This window comes from Leucoraja erinacea, chromosome 13, assembly GCF_028641065.1.
Source record: "Leucoraja erinacea ecotype New England chromosome 13, Leri_hhj_1, whole genome shotgun sequence".
Classification (NCBI taxonomy): domain Eukaryota; kingdom Metazoa; phylum Chordata; class Chondrichthyes; order Rajiformes; family Rajidae; genus Leucoraja; species Leucoraja erinaceus.
The window spans coordinates 26,918,346-26,939,808 of NC_073389.1; the positions used below are offsets into that span (position 1 = coordinate 26,918,346).

At 43.1% G+C, this 21,463-nt stretch overlaps 1 protein-coding gene across 2 annotated transcripts in view; it reads right to left on the bottom strand.

The window, feature by feature from the left end:
* The window catches only part of nme7 (NME/NM23 family member 7), a 115,629-nt gene that overhangs the window by 38,369 nt on the left and 55,797 nt on the right, over positions 1–21,463 (bottom strand). For both annotated transcript variants that reach the window (XM_055644667.1, XM_055644666.1), the window contains exon 7: positions 3,810–3,874. In XM_055644667.1, coding sequence (XP_055500642.1) covers positions 3,810–3,874 — 65 coding nt within the window. The remainder of the gene's footprint in view (positions 1–3,809; positions 3,875–21,463) is intronic.

Below are 21,463 nucleotides of genomic sequence, written 5' to 3' on the forward strand. Positions count from 1 at the left end.
TGTATTTTATTTTCCTATTCTAATTGCTTTGGGCTTAATAGTGAAAGGTAAAATTCCAGCAAAGTTGCCTTTCTTGTACATCTGAAATGAGAAAGCACAAACCTTTGCTCATTCCGAGGAAGAAGGCAAAAGAGGTAATAGAATGAGATTAAAATGGTGTACGAGATTCATGTCATAGGAGCAAAGTTGGGCCATTCGGCCCATCGAGTCGACTGCCATTCAATCATTGCTGATCTCTTTCTCTCTCAACCCCATTCTCCTGCCTTCTCCCCATATCCTTTTACACCCTTACCAATCAAAAACCTATCAATCTCCGCCTTAAAAATACCGAATGACTTGGGCTCCATAGCTGTCTGTGGCAATAAGTTCCACAGATTTAGACTTTACTTTAGACTTGAGAGATACTGCGCAGAAACAGGCCCTTCAACCCGAGTCTGCGTCAACCAGTGATCACCCCGTACACTAACACTATCCTACACACTAGGGCCAATTTACAATTTTACCTAAGCCAATGAACGTACAAACCTTTACATCTTTGGAGTATGGGAGGAACCCAGAACACCTCGAGAAAACCCACGCTGTCACAGGGAGAACTCTGTACAGACATTGTCATGATCGAGCCCGTGTCTCTGGCACAGTAAGGTAGCAGCTCTACCACTATGCCACAGTGCCACCCCTGATTCACCACTCTCTGATCAAAGAAATTCCTCTTCATCTCCTTTCAAAAGATACATCCTTTTATTCTGAGGCTGTACCCTCTAGTCCCAGACTAGAAACATAGAAAATAGGTGCAGGAGTGAGCCAGCACCGCCATTCAATATGATCATGGCTGCATCCAAAATCAGTACCCCATTACTGCTTTCTCCCCATACCCTTTGATTTTGTTAGCGCTAAGAGCTAATTCTCTCTTGAAAATACCCAGTAAATTGGTATCCACTGCCTTCTGTGGCAGAGAATTCCACAGATTTGCAACTCCCTGGGTGAAAAAGTTTTTCTTCATCTCTGTCATAAAAGGCCTACCCCTTATTTTTAAACTGCGTCCGATCCCTTAAGAATTTTACATGTTTTTATAAGATATCCTCTCATCCTTCAAAATTCCAGTGAATACATGCCCAGCCGATCCATTCTTTCATCATATGTCAGCCCCGCCATCCTGGGAATTAACCTGGTGAACCTTTGCTGCACTCCCTCAATAGCAAGAATGTCCTTCTTCAAATTAGGAGACCAAAAATGCACACAATACTCCACCCAGACACCCACGTCTCGTTGCACCTCCCCTTGTCCTAATCTGACACCATTCAGTTAATAATCTGCCTTCTTATTCTTGCCACCAAAGTGGATAACTTCACATTTATCCACATTATACTGCATCTGCCATGCATCTGCCCACTCACCCAACCTATCCAAGTCACCCTGTAGCCTCATAGCATCCTCCTCGCAGCTCACACTGCAACCCAGCTTTGTGTCATCCGCAAACTTGGACAAGTTACATTTAATACCTTTGCCTAAATCGTTAATATATATTGTAAATAACTGGGATCCCTGCACAGAGCCTTGCGGCACCCCACAGTCACTGCCTGCCATTCTGAAACGGGCCCGTTAATTCCTATTCTTTGGCTCCTGTCTACCAACCAGTTTTCTATCCATGTCAATACCCTACCCCAAATACCATGTGCTCTACCTTTGCACACTAATCTCTTGTGTGGGACCTTGTCAAATGCTTTTTGAGTCCAGATACACCACATCCACTGGCTGGCCTTATCCATTCTACTTGTTTCATCCTCAAAAAATTCCAGAAGATTTGTCAAGCATGATTTCCCTTGCATAAATCCCTGCTGACTATGTCCGATCCTGTCACTGCTTTCCAAATGCACTGCTATTACATCTTTAATAATCGACTCAAGCATCTTCCCTACTATCGATGTCAGGCTAACTGGTGTATAATTCCCTGTTTTCTCTCTCCCTCCTTCTTAAAAAGTGGGGTTACATTAGCAACCCTCCAGTCCACAGGACTGATCCAGTGTCTATAGAACATTGGAAAAAGATCACCAATGCATCCACAATTTCTAGGGCCACCTCCTTGAGTACTCTGGGATACAGACCATTAGGCCCTGGGGATTTACTGTATCTGCCTTCAGTCCCAACAGTTTACCTAACACCATTTCCTGACTAATGTGGATTCCCTTCAGTTCCTCCCTCCCACTAGATCTTCGGTCCCCTAGTATTTCTGGGAGATTGTTTGTGTCTTCCTTAGTGAAGACAGAACCAAAGTACTTGTTTAACTGGTCAGCCATGTCCTTGTTTCCCATTATAAATTCACCTGTTTCTGGCTGTAAGGGACCTACATTTGCTTACACTAATCTTTTCCTCTTCACATATCTATAGAAGCTTTTACAGTCAGTTTTTATATTCCCCACAAGCTTTCTTTCAAGCTCTATTTTCCCCCTCTTAATTAACCTCTTTGTCCTCCTCTGATAAATTCTAAATTTCTCCCAGATCTCCGGTTTGCTGCTTCCTCTGGCCAATTTATATGCCCCTTCCTTGGATTTAACACTTTCCCTAATTTCCCTCGTTAGCCATGGTTGAGCCGCCTTCCCTGTTTTATTTTAAGGCCAGACAGGGATGAACAATTGTTGTAATTCATCCATGAGATCTTTAAATCTTTGCCATTGCATATCCACTCCCACTATTGGAAACATCCTCTCCACATCCACTATATTCAAGCCATACATTATTCGGTTAATTTCAATGAGGTCCCCTTTACTCCTTCTAAAGTCCAACGAGTACAGGCCTAGAATGGTCAAAGGCTCCTCATACGTTATAGATGCAAGAGATATACATGCAAGGTCACTAGAACAGTCCTGAACTAATAACACCACACAGAGAGTGATGAATCTCTGGAACTCTCTGCCACAGAGGGTAGTCGAGGCCAGTTCATTGGCTATATTTAAGAGGGAGTTAGATGTGGCCCTTGTGGCTAAGGGGATCAGGGGGTATGGAGAGAAGGCAGGTACGGGATACTGAGTTGGATGATCAGCCATGATCATATTGAATGGCGGTGCAGGCTCGAAGGGCCGAATGGCCTACTCCTGCACCTAATTTCTATGTTTCTATGTTTCTACCTCATTGGTGGCCCTCGGACTATCTTTGATCGGACTTTACTGGCTTTATCTTGCACTAAATGTTACTTCCTTATCACGTACCTGGACACAGTGAATGGCTCGATTATAATCATGTATCATATATAGTCTTTCCACTGACTGATTATCACGCAACAAACGCTTTTCACTGTACCTCGGTACACGTGACAGTAAATTAAACTAAACTAAAACTATTTTAGTGCCCACCATTTCTCATCGATGCTTCATCTCAGCCCTTGGGGTCTCATGAATGGCCTATTGTTCAGGATGTCCTTGCTGGTGATTGTCCAGCAAGATGCTGCTGTCTGCAATCAATAAAATAGTGCGGCGTTTTCCATTGCTCTGCTGCAATTCTTCTCTACTCAAGGTGAAAAAATCTTCCAACAGTACTAGGATTCAATGCTCACTGTAAAGAGGTGCAAGAACGATTTAGTCTGCATTGGTTAGTTTGACAGTTGTGGAAGATTGTGGAATTTCTTGTATTCATTTGATTTGATCCCCTTTTTTTGAGCACTGGTGGGAAAAATTATTCTGGAGCCTCCAAACATACGGCAGCATTAGATGCAATAAAAATTAAAATAACATACTAATGCCAGGTCATTCCAGAGCAGCCTTATTGTAGCCATATTTTAAGAGCTATTTAGTATAAAAACATACCATTCAGCTTACCATTTGGAGTGCACTGTAATGAAATCCCATTTCTTCAATGGTATTCAAAATCGTTCCAGCTAGACCTGTAAGTATAAGGAATGGTCAAAACGTTTAATACCAATACGTAACCATTTATTTTTATATTTGAAGACAACGAGTAAATAAGAATATTAGTCATCGGACATTAAACGATTTAACCTCCATCTCCATATTTGCTTCTCTTCAGCAAAAGTAGAGCTGCAACATCACAGCGCCAGAGACCCGGGTTTGATCCTGACCTCGGGTGCTGTCCATGCAGAGTTTGCATGTGTGACCACATGGATTTCCACTCGGTGCTCTGGTTTCCTCCCACATCTCAAACATGTGCATGTTTGCAGGTTAATTGGCCTTTGTAAATTGCCCTAGTGCATGGGAAATTGGAATAACAAAGAGCTGGTGTGAATGGGTGATTGATGGTCATTGTGGACTTGATGGGCTGGTTCTATGCTGTACTTCTAAAGCTAAACTAAAAACGCTCAGTTTCCTCGGGTGGAAATGTCAAAGACTACAGGACAAAGCTTTAAGGTGAGAAGGATAAAGTTTTAAAGGAGAAGTGTGGGGTAAGTTTGTTTTACTCAAAGAGTGGTGGATGCCAGGAATGTGCTGCCATGGGTGGTGGTGGAAGTAGATATAATTGTGGCATTTAGAGGCTTTTAGACAGGCACATGGATATTCAGGGAATGGAGGGATATGATTCAAGTGCAGGCAGAGGAGAAAAAAGATCATAGATCTTTGGAGGAGACTAGCTTAACTTGGCACCATGTTTGGCACAGAAGAGTCTGTTCATATGCTGTATGGTTCTATGCTCAATGTTCATTGGTCTTCGCAGCCACCGAGTTCCTCAACGTTTGTCCATAAATTGTCCATTTCAACAGCTAACCTCAAGCAAAAGTATTACAGCTAAAGCCAACCCTACCTTGCCCAATGTTTACATACAACAATGCGCTTATTTCAGGACTACCTGGGCAGCAGTCAGATGGCAAACTGCCCGCGCTTGGTCCATATCCCCCCCCCCCCCCCCAAAACCTGTCCTATCCATGTAGGACATATCCCACGGCAGGGAATCATATTATATGTAGCATGTTTGAAGCACTTTTTGTTTACTTTCAACTTTTTAAAATGTTTTTTTCTCCTATTTCTTACATGTTAGAATACACATACTTCTGGGAAAGAGGCAAATCCATGGCACAAAAAGCATCAACTAGCATGCAATAAGTTATGTTTCTTTGTCGGGTCTCTGTTGTTTGTCGTTGGGGCTGCAACGTGGAGCGGCCTCCAACAGGAAGACCGGGGGCTCTGGTGCCGACTCACCTCACCATCGCGGAGCTGGCCGAGTCCAGAGCGGGTGGAGCTGTGGTGGAGCGCTGCTGCGGCCCGCCCTCCGGAGATTCGGAGGCTGCAACTGCGGGTCTGGCGGACGGCGGCACCGGGAGCCCGCGGGTCCCTGGAGGGAGACCGCTTTTCAGGGCTCCCGCAACGGCGACTTCTCCCGCCCGAGTTGCGGGGTTGAAGAGCTCCTGGAGCGGGGCCTTACAGCACCACCCCGCGCGGCTTGGAATGGCCGCGGGACTCTGCGAGCGCACGCCGGGGGCTCTAACATCAAGACCCGGTGTGCGACCTTGCATCACCCGGCGTGGCTTTAATGGCCGCGGGACAATCGCCATCGCCAGCCGGGGGCTTTGACTTTGATTCTGACATCGGGGGGGGGAGTGCAGTGGAGAGATAAGTTTTTTTGGCCTTCCATCACAGCAATGTGATGGATGTTTATGTAAATTATGTTGTGTCTTGGGTCTATTTGTTTGTAATGTATGGCTGCAGAAACGTCATTTCGTTTGGACCTCAAGGGGTCCAAATGACAAATAAATTGAATCTTGAATCTTGAATCTTCTTTAACATTGCTTTAGTTGAGGTAATCGAGACATTGTAAATCAAACATTCCTCTCCCAGCTTATTTACTCCCTCAACTCCCCCCTCCCTCACCCCAACCCTATCAGTCTGAAAAAGGGTGCAGACAACACTTTATGTTTACCCAGGCTATGCAGTGGTCATTCATGTCACAACAGTGGCATTAGTCTTGGGTACATTAGGCAGCTCAGTGGCGCAGCTAGTAAAGCTGCTGTCTCACAGCGCCAGAGACTCGGGTACGATCCTGACCTCACATAGGTCCACGTGGAGTTTGCTCATTCTCACTGTGACCGCGTGGATTTGCTCCAGATGCTCCATTTCCTCCCATATCCCAAAGATGTGCGGGTTTATAGGTTAAATCGCCTCTGTAAAATTGCCTCGTGTGTAGGGAGTGGAGGCGAATATGGGATAATATAGAACTAGTGTGAATGGGTGATTGATGCTCGGAATCAGAGTAGTTTCAAATCCAGTTGCTGCTCTGGTCAGCATCAAAAATAAACCTCTGTAATCTCATTGTTTAGCTGCCAGCATTTGTTAAAACATGGAGATAATCACTTCAACATCCAATGAATCATATTAAAGCACATAAATCCTCTCATATCAAGTCATGAATGGCGGTGGATAATTAAGCTAATAGGATGAAAATCCCCATCCTCAATGATCACAGCTCAGCTCACAACTACTGACCAAACTACTCACAACCATCTTCAAGTAGAAGTCAATAGCATTTAATTGTTATCTGTACCGACAACAGAACGATTAAATGCTGACTTGCTGCAGTTTCACAGGCCCGGAAACACAATGTACACAGACAATATAAAAATATTTTTTGAATTCAATAAACAACTGTAACACTATGCAAACCAACCTCCCCCCCCCTCTCTCCTCGCCCCCCCCCTCGCCCCCCCCCCCCACCACACCCCACACACACACCACACCCCCCCACCCACACCACCACCTCTCCCCCCCCACCCCCCCCCACACCCACACACACACACACACACACACACACAGTCCATAGAAGTTCATTGTTGAGTTTAGTCTTTTGAAGGGTTCAAACATGGTGGTTGTTGGGAAGAAGGTATTGAAGTGTTAAAGGCACAATGTACAGTGTTTATTTTCATTGTTATAATGTTTATTTGGCCACATATAGAACCATGCGTGTTTGAGTACATAAACATAAAGCTATGAACAATGAAAAGAACTTCTACAAAAAAAAAACACACCAAAGAATGTATGATGGGCTCGAACACCAAATCTTCAACTAAAGCGACAGAGGTGCTTAGTTGATCTTGTTCGGCATCATGTTCGGCACATTGTGGGCTTAAGGACATGTTTCTGTGCCGTACTGTTCTGTGTTCTAGGTAATTCACAAGGCAAATTATGATAACCTGATCCAAATCTAAACAGTTTGGAGAAATTTATTTTGGGTTGGAAGCCCCACACACTTGTAAAAGTAACAATCACCGCATTGTACGTATTACTGTGTAGTGATTCCATTGAATCCATTAACTTTGTTTTACCACTGCTCATTCGGAGTTTTATCTGTCTTTCATGCACTCTTCCTTCTCAACAAAGTTTAGGTTTATCCAACTGATTATCTATTCTTTCTGTCTCTTATCGCACATCTGCTTTATTATGATTGTTCTTTAACAAGACTACTTCTTTCTGAACTGGCCACCATCATGCTCTAATTTTATTTAATTTCCACTTTACACTTTTAGGAGGTTGAATGCAAGGGGGAAAGTATACAGTTAATAGCAAGACGCTGATGTACAAGGCCATAGCTCCTGAAAGTGGCAATAGAGTGGTAAAGAAGACGTACGGTATGCTTGTTTTCATCAGTCAGAGCATCGAGTCCAAGAGTCAAGAAGTCATGTTACTACTTTACAGGACTGGTTAGGCCATATTTGAAGAGTTGTGCGCAGTTCTGGTCACTCCATTACAGGAGGGATATGGAGGCATTGGAGAGGGTGCAGAGAGATTTACCAGAATGATACCTGGATCAGAGAGTATTAGCTACAAGGAGAGGTTGGGCAAACACAGAGTCATACACCACGGAGACAGGCTCTTTATCCCAACTCGTCTGCGCTGAGTAAGCTAGTCCCATTTGACCGCGTTTAGCATATATCCTTCTGAACCTTTCCTGTCCATGTACGTGTTCAAGTGTTTTTTAAATGTTGTTATAGTATCTGCTTCAACTACCTCCTCTGGCACCTTATTCCTTATACCCACCATCCTCTGAGTGCAAAAGTTGCCCTTCAGTTTCATATTAAATCTTAGATTGTTTTCTCTGGAGCGTCGTAGGCTGAAAGGAGGCCTGATAGAAGTGTATAAAATTATGAGTGGCATAGACAATCAGAGCCTTTCACCCAGGGTGATAGCAACGTTGTCTGTCTATTCCCTCCACAGACGCTGCCTGACCCCACTGAGTTCCTCCAGCACTTCATGTTTTCATCTCTGATTGATTTGATTGCATGCTGACTTCATTTTGTACTGCAGAGTATTTATATGAATTGGCGTGTAGGAGTCTCGGCAGATGGTATATTGTACCATAAACAAAGTCAATTTATGAAGGAAACAGATTCTGTTTGAAGAGCAGACAAACAGAAATAATGCTACCCCTCCCAATAAAAGCAAGGGACTTTTCTCATGAGAAATGCAGCGAGTAGAGAACAGTTACACAAACTACATGCAGGGAATCGATCCGGCCACTTAGTCGTGTGGGCCTGAGGCCTCATTGACAGGTGACTTGTCCAATCAGTCCCTCTGACTGATATAACCGTCTGTTTTTATTTCAATGTTTACAATATATCAGCACTTCTATGATAAAGTTTGTCATGATTATTGAATCAAGAGCTTTATTACGATTGTTCTTTAACATGGCTACTTCTTTCTGAACCGGCCACCATCATGCTCTAATTTCATTTAATTTCCACAAGCAAGCAAACCATTGTTTTCTGCATCACAGCATTCAGAAGCAATCAGCAACCTGCACAATCTTCTCGGGGTAGCTACATTTCAGAACTCCTCTGCATTTATAGAACATAGAACAGTACAGCACAAGAACAGGCCCTTCGGCTCACGATGTCTGTGCTGAACATGATGCCGAGATCATCTCTTATCTCTCATCTCTTTCCACATTTACTGCCTGACCCGCTGAATTGCTCTGGCACTTTGCGACAATCCTTGGTATAAACCAGCATCTGCAGATTCTTGTTATTCCATCTCATCCACCTTGCACATAATCCATCAATGTGCATATCCACATGCCTATCTGAAAGCCTCATAAATGCCAATCTCGTATCTGCCTTCACTACCACTCCCAGCAGTGGGTTACAGGCATTCACCACCCTCTGTGTAAAAAAACTTGCCATTCACATCTCGTTTAAACTTTAACTTTGCCTCTCTTGTCTTGAAGCTATGCCCTCTGGTATTTGTTTTTTTCCATGATGGGGATAAAAGGTTCCGCCCTGGGAAAAGGCGAAAAACTATATACAAATAGTTTATTTAATCATTTCCACGGGTTCATTTCTGTATTTCCTACTATGAAACACCAGCAGTGAACAGTCCCAACCCAACCAGCCGCATACCGCAGATCACTTTGTGTTCCTTATGTTTCCATTGTAAGTATATCTGTTGCTAGGATACATTGTTCCCACTGCCTAGGCAACAGCTGTCCATTTCTTCTAGTCACTGGTTGATCAACATACGCAATCTGCCAGAGATAAACCGTGCTGTGATTTTCCATTGCTACGTTTATGTTTAGGTAATCTGTAAATGATCCACTGCAATAAAAAAAAATAAAAATCTCCAAGAAGACTATGACCTTGAAATCAGTGCACAAGCATAATTTTTTTTTTAGAAAGGTTTGGACCTTGGAGTCTATGTGTCACCAGTAGTTGCCAAGTAGAGTGCACAGAATTTTTAATGAGAAGTTTTAACACATTTGAAGCACCTTTCAAATAATCTGTGTAAAATAAAAGCAATTACGTGGCAGAAACTATGGATAATCAGTAGTAGATACAATGGCGTTGGAAATAAAAAGAGAACTATGATTTATCTTTAGAGTTTTTGATACTTTGAGCTGCTCAGTTTAATTATACATTGATTATAGATACCACTTGGTGAAATTTGAATTCTTGTACAAGCTACCGCTGATAACACTTTGCTCATGATGCAACGTTTATTGCGAGTGAAAAGATGGCAATTAAATATGCATGGTCTTGCAGTACTCCCACCTTATAATTATCTGGAAATGCAAGATCAATTGACATGAGCATGCAATATGTTCTAAATGGAGCATTGTTTACTAATATGCATTTTGCTGCAATGTCATTTGCCATAAGATCTTGGGTGCCCCCTGAAGTTATTTAAAATCAATGCCTGCAGTGACTTCATACTAATGGCTGCAAAACATTTCTGTTTGCTGAACATCTCTTCAGGGATATTTGATCTTCCTACATCATCTGAACCATTATTTACACTAATTCTAAACAATTCATAAAAACATTAGTTTCTATGCTGAAAAACAATCGTGTCAAGTCAAAGTATCGAACGATTACAGGGCTGCCAACATTGGGTAAGAGTTGAGTGTGAGAAATTGCGAGGGAACATGGCGACCGAGTGGGTGGGGGGGTGGAGAGGATGTGGGAGGGTTGGGAGTTTTTGCATTTTTCAGCTTGAGATTGTGCAATCTGGTGCATACTGTAGCTAGTCTTTTAACTTACACTTGAATGCAACATTTATGCTTTAAATTGGATTAGGTATGAATAAGGTTGGGCGTATATATTCCTGTTATCACCGGCCACATTACGTGTGGAGAAACATAAGGACCATGCTAATTTTTGCGTGCAGTGGTAATGTCATTCATAACCTGGTCTGGGCCACACTGGGCTGAGTCACACCAGAATCTGTGTACTTTTATGTATTAATCAGTTCCTTGTTTCTACATTTTGACTTCTCTATTTTTGCAGCCCCACCTTATGCAAACTTCTGGCGGAATTCAGTGGAAGTTTGCTCAGATTGAGAGGGACATTAACCTTCACACATTCAGCGATCAGCTCCAATGCATCGAAATAAATTTGGTCATAGGTCCAGTGGTTTATTTTTCAAGATTTACTTCTTACAGTGCTGGAGGATATCACATACCATGAGTAAATATTGAGCCAAAGTGTAGCCAGTATTTTCTCTGCGAGGATGTAGACCAGATGGAATAATTTTTTTTTCAGTTTATTAATTCCCAGAAGAAGTGAAGCAGCAGCAGAACTTATTTGGTGTTGTGAAAGCTGCCTTAAACAATGTCGCTTCAGTAATTGTCGCATTAATACCAGGCTTAAGCAGCATCGTACGCTTTGTGTGTTGCGTTTAGTATTGCTGTTGTCCTGATAGAACATCCAGCATCTCTCGTTGTTCTTTTCACTCTGCTCTGACCAAAAGTCTTATCTTAAAGCACACAAAGCTCTGGAGGAACTCAGTGGGTCAGGCAGCGTCCCTGGAGAACATGGATATGTCATGTCTCAGGTCGGGACCCTTCATCAGTCTGAAGAAGGGTCCACACCTGAAATGTCACCTATCCATGTTCTCCAGGGATACTGCCTGACCCACTGAGCTGCTCCAGAGCTTTGTGTGCTTTCTTGTAAACTAGCATTGGCAGTTGCTGGCTTCTACGTGCTGTACATCTTTTGTTCCTGTCTTTAAGGTAAAGGATAAAGTCGCCAGTGCAGTTAGACAGAGTGCTGCCTGACCCGCTAGGTTACTCCAGAAATTTGTTTCCTTTTGTGGATACCTTCTCTTTGTTCTACTCTTTATTTTTGGTCAGCAAGTTTGTATGTCATAGAATCATAGAGTTTTACAGCGGAAACAGGCCATTCAGCCCAACTTGCCCACACCGACCAACATGTCCCATCTACACTAGTTCCACCTGCCTGCATTTGGCCCATATTCCTCTAAGCCTGTACCTATCTCACTGTTTCTCATATGCTGCATCTGTTGATCAGAGCCTGGCTCTACTGTGGAATGTAATTAGGAATGTAATTTAGCCTAACCTTATTCATACCTAATCCAATTTAAAGCATAAATGTTGCATTCAAGTGCAAGTTAAAAGACTCGCTACAATATGCACCAGATTGCACAATTTCAAACTGAAAAATGCAAAAGCTACCATGGGAGGGAGGGGACCCCCTCCCACACCCTCCTACCCTCGGTCGCTGCGCTCCCTCGCAATTTCTCACTCTCAACTCTCATCCAATATTGGCAGCCATGCAAACCTCCAATCTATGGAACCTTCCCCATATCTGCAGAATTTTGCAAGATTAAAACCATCTTGCTTGTCGCTCCATTTAAGACACTAAGATGAAACTTATCGAAACCTGGAGACTTGTCAACTTGCAGCTCCGGCAGTTAGCTCAGCATCACCTACTTGGTGATTGCAATTCCAGCCAACAACCCTGCCCCACACCCCCCCTCCTCCAAACACCACTCCCCACCACCCTCAAATTCTAGGTATGTGCAGGGAGGAACTGCAGATGCTGGTTTAAACCGAAGATAGACACAAAAACCTGGAGTAAAGGGGCTGTCCCACTGCGGCGACCTAATCCGCTAGTTAAGAAGAGTGCCTTCGACCTTCAAGCTCGAGGGCACTCGCCTGGAAAACCTTGAGCTGGATCGACCGTCCGCGTTGAAACCGCTAGCTGGATCGACCGACCTCACACGCACATCGCAAAGGCGGAGGCCAGGGAAAGCGGGGGAGCGCTGTCTGAAATTCACACCCGCAATGAAGAGAAAGGTAAACGGCTGCCACAGTGTAGGGCAAGTCCAAGTTAGAGAGCGCGGGGGGGGGGAGAGAAGGGGGAAAGGAGTGGAGACACTTTTAAGAAGTATAATAAAGTTTAGCGGGCATTTTAGCGGTCGGTTTTTCAACATGTTGAAAATTTTTCCGCGACCTAGCTGAGGCCACGAGTATTCGGGAACTTCCCTCGAGAATGAAGGAGAGTTCCAGTGACCTCATAGGACCTTGTGTCGACCATGCTGCGTTTGAGTCGAGGGCAAACTCGTCTCAACTCGCAGATTAGGTCGCCGCAGTGGGACAGCCCCTTAACTCCGTGGATCAGACAGCGTCTTTGGAGAAAAGGAATTGGTAACGTTTAGGGTCAGGACCCTGTTTCAGACTCAAGACCCAAAACATCACCTATTGCTTTTCTCCAGATACGATACAATAGAACTTTATTTATCCCAGGAGGGAAATTGGTCTGCCAACAGTCTATGTCATAAAACACAACAAGATACATGAAACATTATATTAAAGTGACGAGTGGAAAGTCCAGGATTGGGGATGTGCAAAGATTGGGGGGGGGGTCAGTCTACCAGATGAGGGAGGAGTTGTATAGTTTGATAGCCACAGGGAAAAAGGATCTCCTGTGGCAGTCTGTGCTGCATCTTGGTGGAACCTGTCTGTTGCTGAAGGTGCTCCTCAGGTTGTGATTCTGTTGCTGACGATGGAACATCTGCAGCATCTTACTGTGGACGTTGAAACAGCGGAGCCTCGTCAGAAAGTACAGACGGCTCTATCCCTTCTTATACAGTGTCTCCAGCATTCCTGGACCAGTCCAGTTTACTGTCCAGGTAAATTCCAAGATACTTGTATTCCTTGATAAACTGCACATCCACACCCTTGATGGAGACAATGGACAGTGGTGTTTCTCTCCTCCTAAAGTCCACCACTAACTCCTTGGTCTTGTCAGTGTTGAAATGCAGGTGATTCAGCCCACACCATGCAACAAAGCCGTTAACTACACCTCTGTATTCAGCTTCTCTCCCATCACTGATGCAGACCACAATTACAGAGTTATCCGACTGCAAGTGGCAGGAGTCCAAGTTGTATCTGAAGTCCAAGGTGTAGATGGCGAACAGGAAGGGAGAGAAGACCGTCCCCTGTGGGGCCAGTGTTGCATTGCTCACTACCATGTGTGAGACACAGTTCTGTAGCCTGACATACTATGGTCGTCCAGTCAGGTAGTTCCAGGACACCAATGGAGCATCCATTCGCATCTTCGTCAGTTTGCTCCCTAGCAGTGCAGGCTGGATGGTGTGAAAAGCACTGAAGAAGTAAAAACAACATGACTCTAACAGTGCTTCCTGAGTTATCCAGATGAGCATAGGAACGATGGAGCAGGTGGATGATGGCGTCCTCCACCCCCGCCTTTGTTTGGTAAGTGAATTGCAGGGGGTGCTGCCCCAAGATGCTGTCTAATCGCTGAGTTACTCCAGCTTTTTGTGTCTACCCACAAAAAGCTGGAGTAACTCACCCCCCTACTTTGTCATTAGTAATCCCTCAAAATCTTCTTTTAAAACTCTCACTCATTTTCCACATTTCCAAATAGCTTGGTCTTGTACTCCCAGATTTCTTTCCATATGAATCTATTGGCCATGTTTTATATTTTGCCCAATCATCTGACTAACTTTTTTAGTTAAAACACAGATATTGGGTCGTAGATAGTCATGGAGTCGTACAGAGCTGGAAATAGGCCCTTCAGCCCAACTTGCCACATCTACAGTTGTCTCACCTACCTGCAAAAGATCTTCCCTTTCAAGCTTTAATTTCTTGTTGGAAAGCATCTATTCTGAGTTTTCTCAAATATATCCCCTTATATATCAGCCATTGCATCTCGATCAACTATTACCTTAATATAATTTACCAGTTCAGTTTAGCCGTCTTCTTTGATAGCCTTGTAATTAACCTTGTTTCAAATATTAACTATGCTTGTACCCATTCTTCATTGGCTCGCTGCATGTAAAATACAATCATGTTTAATCAATGCTAGTGAGGACCCTGCATTCAAAGCTCTTCAATTAATCCGACCTCATTGCAAAAGGCTCTGAGCAGTCTAGGCTTGGTTGGCTCCAGAGTATGTCATTCTAAGAAACTATCCTCATCTTTGTGCCTTTTCCCATCTAATTCTTTTTAGTCTACAAATGGATTAAAATCCCCATGATTATCATTTCTAACAAGCTCCACATATTTTGTCCATTATACTCCAATCACCCATGAGTCTAATGCAACTGTAACCCATGCTATTGTCAATTTAAGATTGGATATTGTTCGCTCTATTTAGAGACTGGCGTAGATTGCCTCATTATCAGAAAAACAGCTCCGTAAATGTTGGTGAATTGCCACACTCGCAATCTTATCAAAAAGGGAAGTTTGTAAATGAAGCAGCTAAAGATGAATGAACTAAAGAGATTGCCCTTTGGATTAAACACTTGGCCTCCACATTCCCAACTATCTTCCGACGTGTCAGATAAGATTCCAGTTACTCCAGAGTATCCACTTACCCTTTTCACATTGTTTTAACTTGTCCCCCAAACAAGGATACTTGGCTAAACGTTGTCTCAACCTCCTGCCATTCTGTTCTTAAAGCTTCCATCAATATTGAGAATGCACCATTACTTTCTCCTTTCCAACTACAAAATTAATTCTCAAGTAATGGACATTGCCTGTCGGCAAGCTTTCATAAGCATCAGTAACAAGACAAAGTAGAAAATGATTATATAGTTTACAACAAAAAACCTGCTAACGCTGGTTCACTCCACTGTGGTGATTAATCTTGCTTTGTAGTTTACTATCCAGAGGTAACAGTAGGGCATATCTAAATAAACTTTGAGATATACTGTAAGTACTATTATGGTACTGGACGGTTTAATTAAAGGGAATATTACTTTTAGCTTTATGATAGCTCTAAGGTAAGAGGAGCAAAGTTTAATAGTAATAGGGACACGTTTTTTTTACACAGAGAATAGAGGAACACACTGCCAGAAGTGATGGTGGAGGCATATACAATAATGGCATTTAAGATTCTTCTCGATAGGCACACAGATATGCAAAAACTGGTAGCATATTACCTGTAGCTTCTTCTGTTTCTCTTTACTTTAGAGATACAGCATGGAAACAGTCCCTTTGGTCCACTGAATCTGCACCAACCATTGATCACACATACACCTGCACTATCTTACACACATACATTAGCACTATCTTTACAACTTTTAATGGAAGCCATACAATTTACAAAAGCCAATTAACCTACAAATCTATATGTCTTTGGAGCATGGGAGAAAACCGAAGCACTCTGAGAAAATGCGGTCACACGGAGAAGGAAAAACTCCGTACAGATAACATCTGTGGTCAGGATTGAACCCAGGTCTCTGGCGCTGTAAGGCAGCAGCTCTACCACTGCGCCGCCCTTGATTACGAAGGGCGTCATAGGTTATCATGAGAAGCCAAGAGAATGGGGTTGAGAGGAAAAAATAGAGCAGCCATGGTTGAATGGTGGAGTAGAGTCAATGGGCTGAGTGGCCTAATTCTGCTCCTATGTTTTATGGTAGAGGAGATTAATATAACCTGGCATTATGTTTAAGAAGGAACTGCAGATGCTGGAAAATCTAAGGTAGATAAAAATGCTGGAGAAACTCAGCGAGTGAGGCAGCATCTATGGAGCGAAGGAATAGGTGATGTTTCGGGTCGAGACCCTCCTTCAGACTGATGTGGGAGTGGTGGGGGCGGGAAGAAAGGAAGAGGCAGAGACAGTGGGCTGTGGGAGAGCTGGGAAGGGGAGGGGAAAGAAGGAGAAAGCAGGGACTACCTGAAATTGGAGAAGTCAATGTTCATACCACTGGGATGTAAACTACCCAAGTGAAATATGAGGTGCTGCTCCTCCAATTTATAGTGGGACTCACTCTGGCCATGGAGGCAACCCAAGACAGAAAGGTTAGATTCGGAATGGGAGGGGGAGTTAAAATCCTGGAGCCACCAGGAGATCAGGTTGGTTATTGCGAACTGAGCGAAGGTGTTGGGCAAAGCGATCACCAAGCCTACGCTTGGTCTCACCGATGTAGAGCGCCTGACACCTAGAGCAGCGAATGCAATAGACGAGGTTGGAGGAGGTGCAGGTGAACCTCTGCCGCACCTGGAAAGACTGCTTAGGTCCTTGGATGGAGTCAAGGGGGGAGGTAAAGCGACAAGTGTAGCATTTCCTGTGGTTGCAAGGAAAAGTACCAGGGGAGTGGGTGGATTGGGTGGGAAGGGACAAATTGACCTGGCATTATGTTTGACATGGACATTGTGGGCCAAAGGGCTTGTTCCTATGCTGTACTATTCTATGGAGTAATAAGGAACTGCAGATGCTGGCTTACTCAAAAGGACACAAAGTGCTGGAGAAACTCAGTTGGTTTCACAGCATCACTGGAGAACGTAGATAGGTGATGTTTCGATCAAAAAAAGTCACCTATCCATTTTCTTCAGAGATACAGCCTCACCCGCTGAGTTACTCCTGCACTGTTCTATGTTCTTTGCTCTATATTTTTAATTTGGTTGAATATTCAGTATCAGTCAAAGTTTCAATTCTACACCTTTTTCCCTGGGAGATATGATATGGTTCCATTATTTAACGAATAATTAGTTTATGTGCACTGTTGAGCACTAGATTTTTACTTAGATAATTGCGTTGCTCATTTAAATTTGTGGATTTCCTTAGCATTAACACTGCAAGCTACTAATAGTTTTTTTTGTGGAAACTTCAAAATCCAGGTGAGATGATAGGTATTCCTGCATATAAAGTCAGGACACTGTAGATCAGGGGTTCCCAACCTTTTTCGTCCCGTTTACCCCAGGCAACTTTAATAGCACATAGCTATGTTATTTCACTTATTCATGAACAACTAATGATGAACAGATATCGGTATACCAGAGCCAAACACAGTCAGTCAATGAGAAAATATATGTACAAATCCAGAATCAACAAATGTACCCCTGAGTAGGCGAAATTTACCCTGGGTTGGGAACCCTTGCTGTAGATTATGAGTCAAAGTTTCAACCCTCTCCAAACTGTATAATTATTAAAGGTGTGGACAATTATCAGCTTCTATCTTTTAGTTAGTTAGTTAAGTTCAGTTTATTATCACATGTACCGAAGTACAGTGAAAAGCTTTTTAATCGTGTGCTATCCAGTCAGCAGTAAGACTAGACAAGATTACAATCGAGCCGTCCACAGTGTACAGATACAGGATAAAGGGAATAACGTTTAGTGCAAGATTAAGTCCAGTAAACTCCAATTAAAGGTAGACCGAGGGTCACCAAGGAGGTAGATGGCCATACTCTAGTTGATGAATTGACTGTTCAGTTGCCCGTTAACAGCTGGGAAGAAACTGTCCCTGAATTTGGAGGCAATTGTTTTCACAATTCTGTACCTCTTGCCTGATGGGTGAAGGGAGAAGAGGGAGTAACTGGGGTGAGACTGGTCCTTGATTGCATTGGTGGCCCTACCAAGGCAGGGTGAAGTGTAGATATCCTGAAACAGACTAGGCTGTTTTGAAAGTTCCCCTGTGAATGGCTCGACCCATTTCAAGAACATTTAGTCCATCGTGGAAATTAAACAGAAATCTTGTGAGAAGAGAGTTAAGCATGCAAATTTATATACTTTGCCATTTTACTCAGTGCAATTTCTAAATTAGTGGTTCTTCTGATGTCAAACCAGTCTTTTCAGTTGTTTAATTATTTTCAGCAATTTAGTAATGATGAAGGACTCAGGACTCAAGAGAAGGAGGCCCATGATTAAAGTTGGATCCACACCTCTCTCTGTAACAAACTGAAGAATGTCTTTTCAAACCAGGGTAGCATTTAATATGACTACATCGGTCAAAGGCTCTTGATGTAATCAGGAAGTATTTTCAGCACATTGCTACAGGCGTAGAAAAACTAAAGCAAAAAGACATACAAGAATAAAATCAACAATAACCATAGCAGCCTTAATCAGCTATGTTGCCAGATTTCTTTGTGCTACAAAACCACAAACTAGTGAGACACAGACAAAATATTCTGAACTGTTTGTGCAAAGGAACAGCAGAATATTTCCAAGGAATGCCATTCTTCAAAACGCAAATGATTAAGCCAAAAGTGGAAATTAATGGCTAGTTTTAAATCTTAAATCTGCTGAAGTTCTCCTTAAATGTTTATATCTATCAGGCAAGCAGCAAATTTTATTCAGGATGGAGTTGGAGCATCAAGATTTAAAGTAAATAAAGCTCACCTATTCCTGGAAAATTGAAAATACTGATTGAAGGTAAAAGCCTTCATCATCAACTCATCATCCTAAAATTCCTACCATGGACTTTCTGATTCCTAGTCCTCACAGGATGGAAACAGGGAAAGTCTATGGGAGGATACAGAGACCCTTAGCATAGAATATAAGATTGGGGATATTTTGAAATAATCAACAATTATTAATTCATATTTTAGAATAATTTACAATAACTACTTTTAAAGTTACTAATAACTTATTAGTGGGCGGCACAGTGACTACAGGTGCTGTCTGTCAGGATCGAACACGGGTCTCCACCACGGTGCTGCCCACTAATAAGTTATTAGTAACTTTAAAAGTAGTTATTGCAAGTCATTCGTAGGATTCTTATTCGGAACCGGCTGGTGCTGTCTGTACAGAGTTTGTACATTTTCCCAGTGACCACGTGGGTTTTCTCAGGGTGCTCCGGTCACCTCCCACATTGCAAAAATGTGCAGGTTTGTAGGTTAATTGGCTTCTGTAAATTGTCCCCAATGTGTAGAACAGTGCTAACGTACAGGGTGGTCGCTGGTCGGCATGGATTCAGTGGGCCGAAGGGTCTGTTTCAATGCTGTATCTCTAAACTAAATATCATATTTTTATTAAAAGTTATTTGTGGCTTTAAAAGTAAGTGGTTTGAATGCTCTAATCAAGGCACCGTGGGGGTCAATCTCAGGTGAGAAAGACGGATGTAATGGACATCAGTGCTCCATGGTTGGTCATAGAGAAAGGATTCTGGTCTATTATGTGAGGTGTGATAGAGCAGCCAGGCGAATGACAAGGGATTAAAGGGATTCTTTCTTTATGCATACTATTCTTGGGAGAAGCGTTCCTACTGTCCTCTTGGCCTGAGAGAAAAACAGGAGTAGTTGGTCTGCATGCATGAACATTCCTAGTGGTCTGATAAAGGAGTCCATGAAGGAAGGAGGCTCTAGATCAATTGGCACACGTCGGCAAGAGTCAGCTTTCAGTGCGGCACTCCCAGTTTTAATTATATCAGCTGCAGCAGCAGATGCACTTTAAGTGAGCTGGTTCACGGGCAGGATTAATGTCAGGACTTCGGCCAACATCATTGAGATTTCTCAAATATTCAGGTTAAACCACTAGAAGTTCATAGATCAGGTTCCAAAGCATTCGCTGCATTTGTTAAATTGTGTGGAGGAGTGATTAAGAAATCTTCCTCCTCGTTTCTCCAACCACTTTTGGTGCCTGTCTTTCAAAACAATATGAATAGGCAAGACACAAAGAGCTGGTGTAACTCCGTGGGTCAGGCAGCATCCCTAGAGAAAAGGGATAGGTGACATTTCAGCCCTACCCCAAATGTCTCCCATCTTTTTTCTCCAGAGATGGTGCCTGACCCACTGAGTTACTCCAGCACTCTGCGTTAATCTTCGGTATAAACCACCATCTGCAGTTCCTTTCTACACATGAATAGACAAGTTCTGCCTTCTTACACACACAGGTTATTACTGCTGAGATATTTTGGTCAATTTACAATCAGTTCAGAAACAATACAAAAACCTATGTCACCTACTGTCACTTGTTTACTTAAAACCTTTATGGCCAGGTTAAGAACTCTGCAATTTATATCATTGTGGACTTGAAAATGGTGCCAAACCTGGCAACTCTTGTATACTGTCTCAGGATACTATTCCTATACACTGGTACTGAATCTAATATGTGCTTATGTATAGTAATACTTATACTGAACTGTATGCCAAAAATAATGTTGCTGTATCTCAGTACATGTGACAATAAAGTACAGGTCCTCCACCAATTTTCCAGCACCCTTGGTTCAAGAGCCTTTCTGGATTATCCGTTTCGCCAGACCAACGGAGGTCACAGCCACCAAGAAGAGTCCAACGGTACCGGAACGGTCCGCTTAGGCCGCCCCAGGGTCAAGATACTGACCCACAAAGATGGCCTTGGACGTCAGCTATGGGAACAGATCTGGCGGCTCCGGCCAGGCCGGCGTTCCAGAGCTTCGGCCACAGGGGGAAAATTCAACCAACTATTTGGCCTGCGGAGCGGATCTGCCGACTCCAGCCAGTATTAGTTCCAGAGCACCCGCCTCAGGGGGTAAATTCAACCCGCCGATCGCCGCGGAAATCCTGATGAAGTCGAGATCGACTACCTCACCCGGCCTGAGCGCCACATTTTCTGGGAGAATTCCAGGGGGGTGCATTTCAATTGTGCCCTCATGATTTTGTCCAGATTAAAGGAGGAGCCGGACCACCAGTTGCTGGAAAATCGCAGGTGGACCTGTATTGTTGAACTATTGATTGGAAGGCAGCAGAAGAACAATTCAGTTTGAATTGGGATATAGAGATCAGTAATCTTACCAAACAGTAAAGGATCAAGCAAACAGCAGCAGTAACATTTAACCGTTCCAGTAAAGGAATGAATAGTGGCAGTAACAGGTAATTTTCATGGTAAATACAGTTAGCAAGCTCCTTGTTGTTGCAGTGAATAAGCAGTCTGTAAATGCTAAATAATGAAGCAATGCACTTTACTAGGCTGCTTCCCCCATGCCTACAAGAAGTCAATTTGTCTCTTTTTTTAAATGCATCAGACAAATATATTTATTGGATAAAGAGCTACAAAAATAAATTGGAGCCA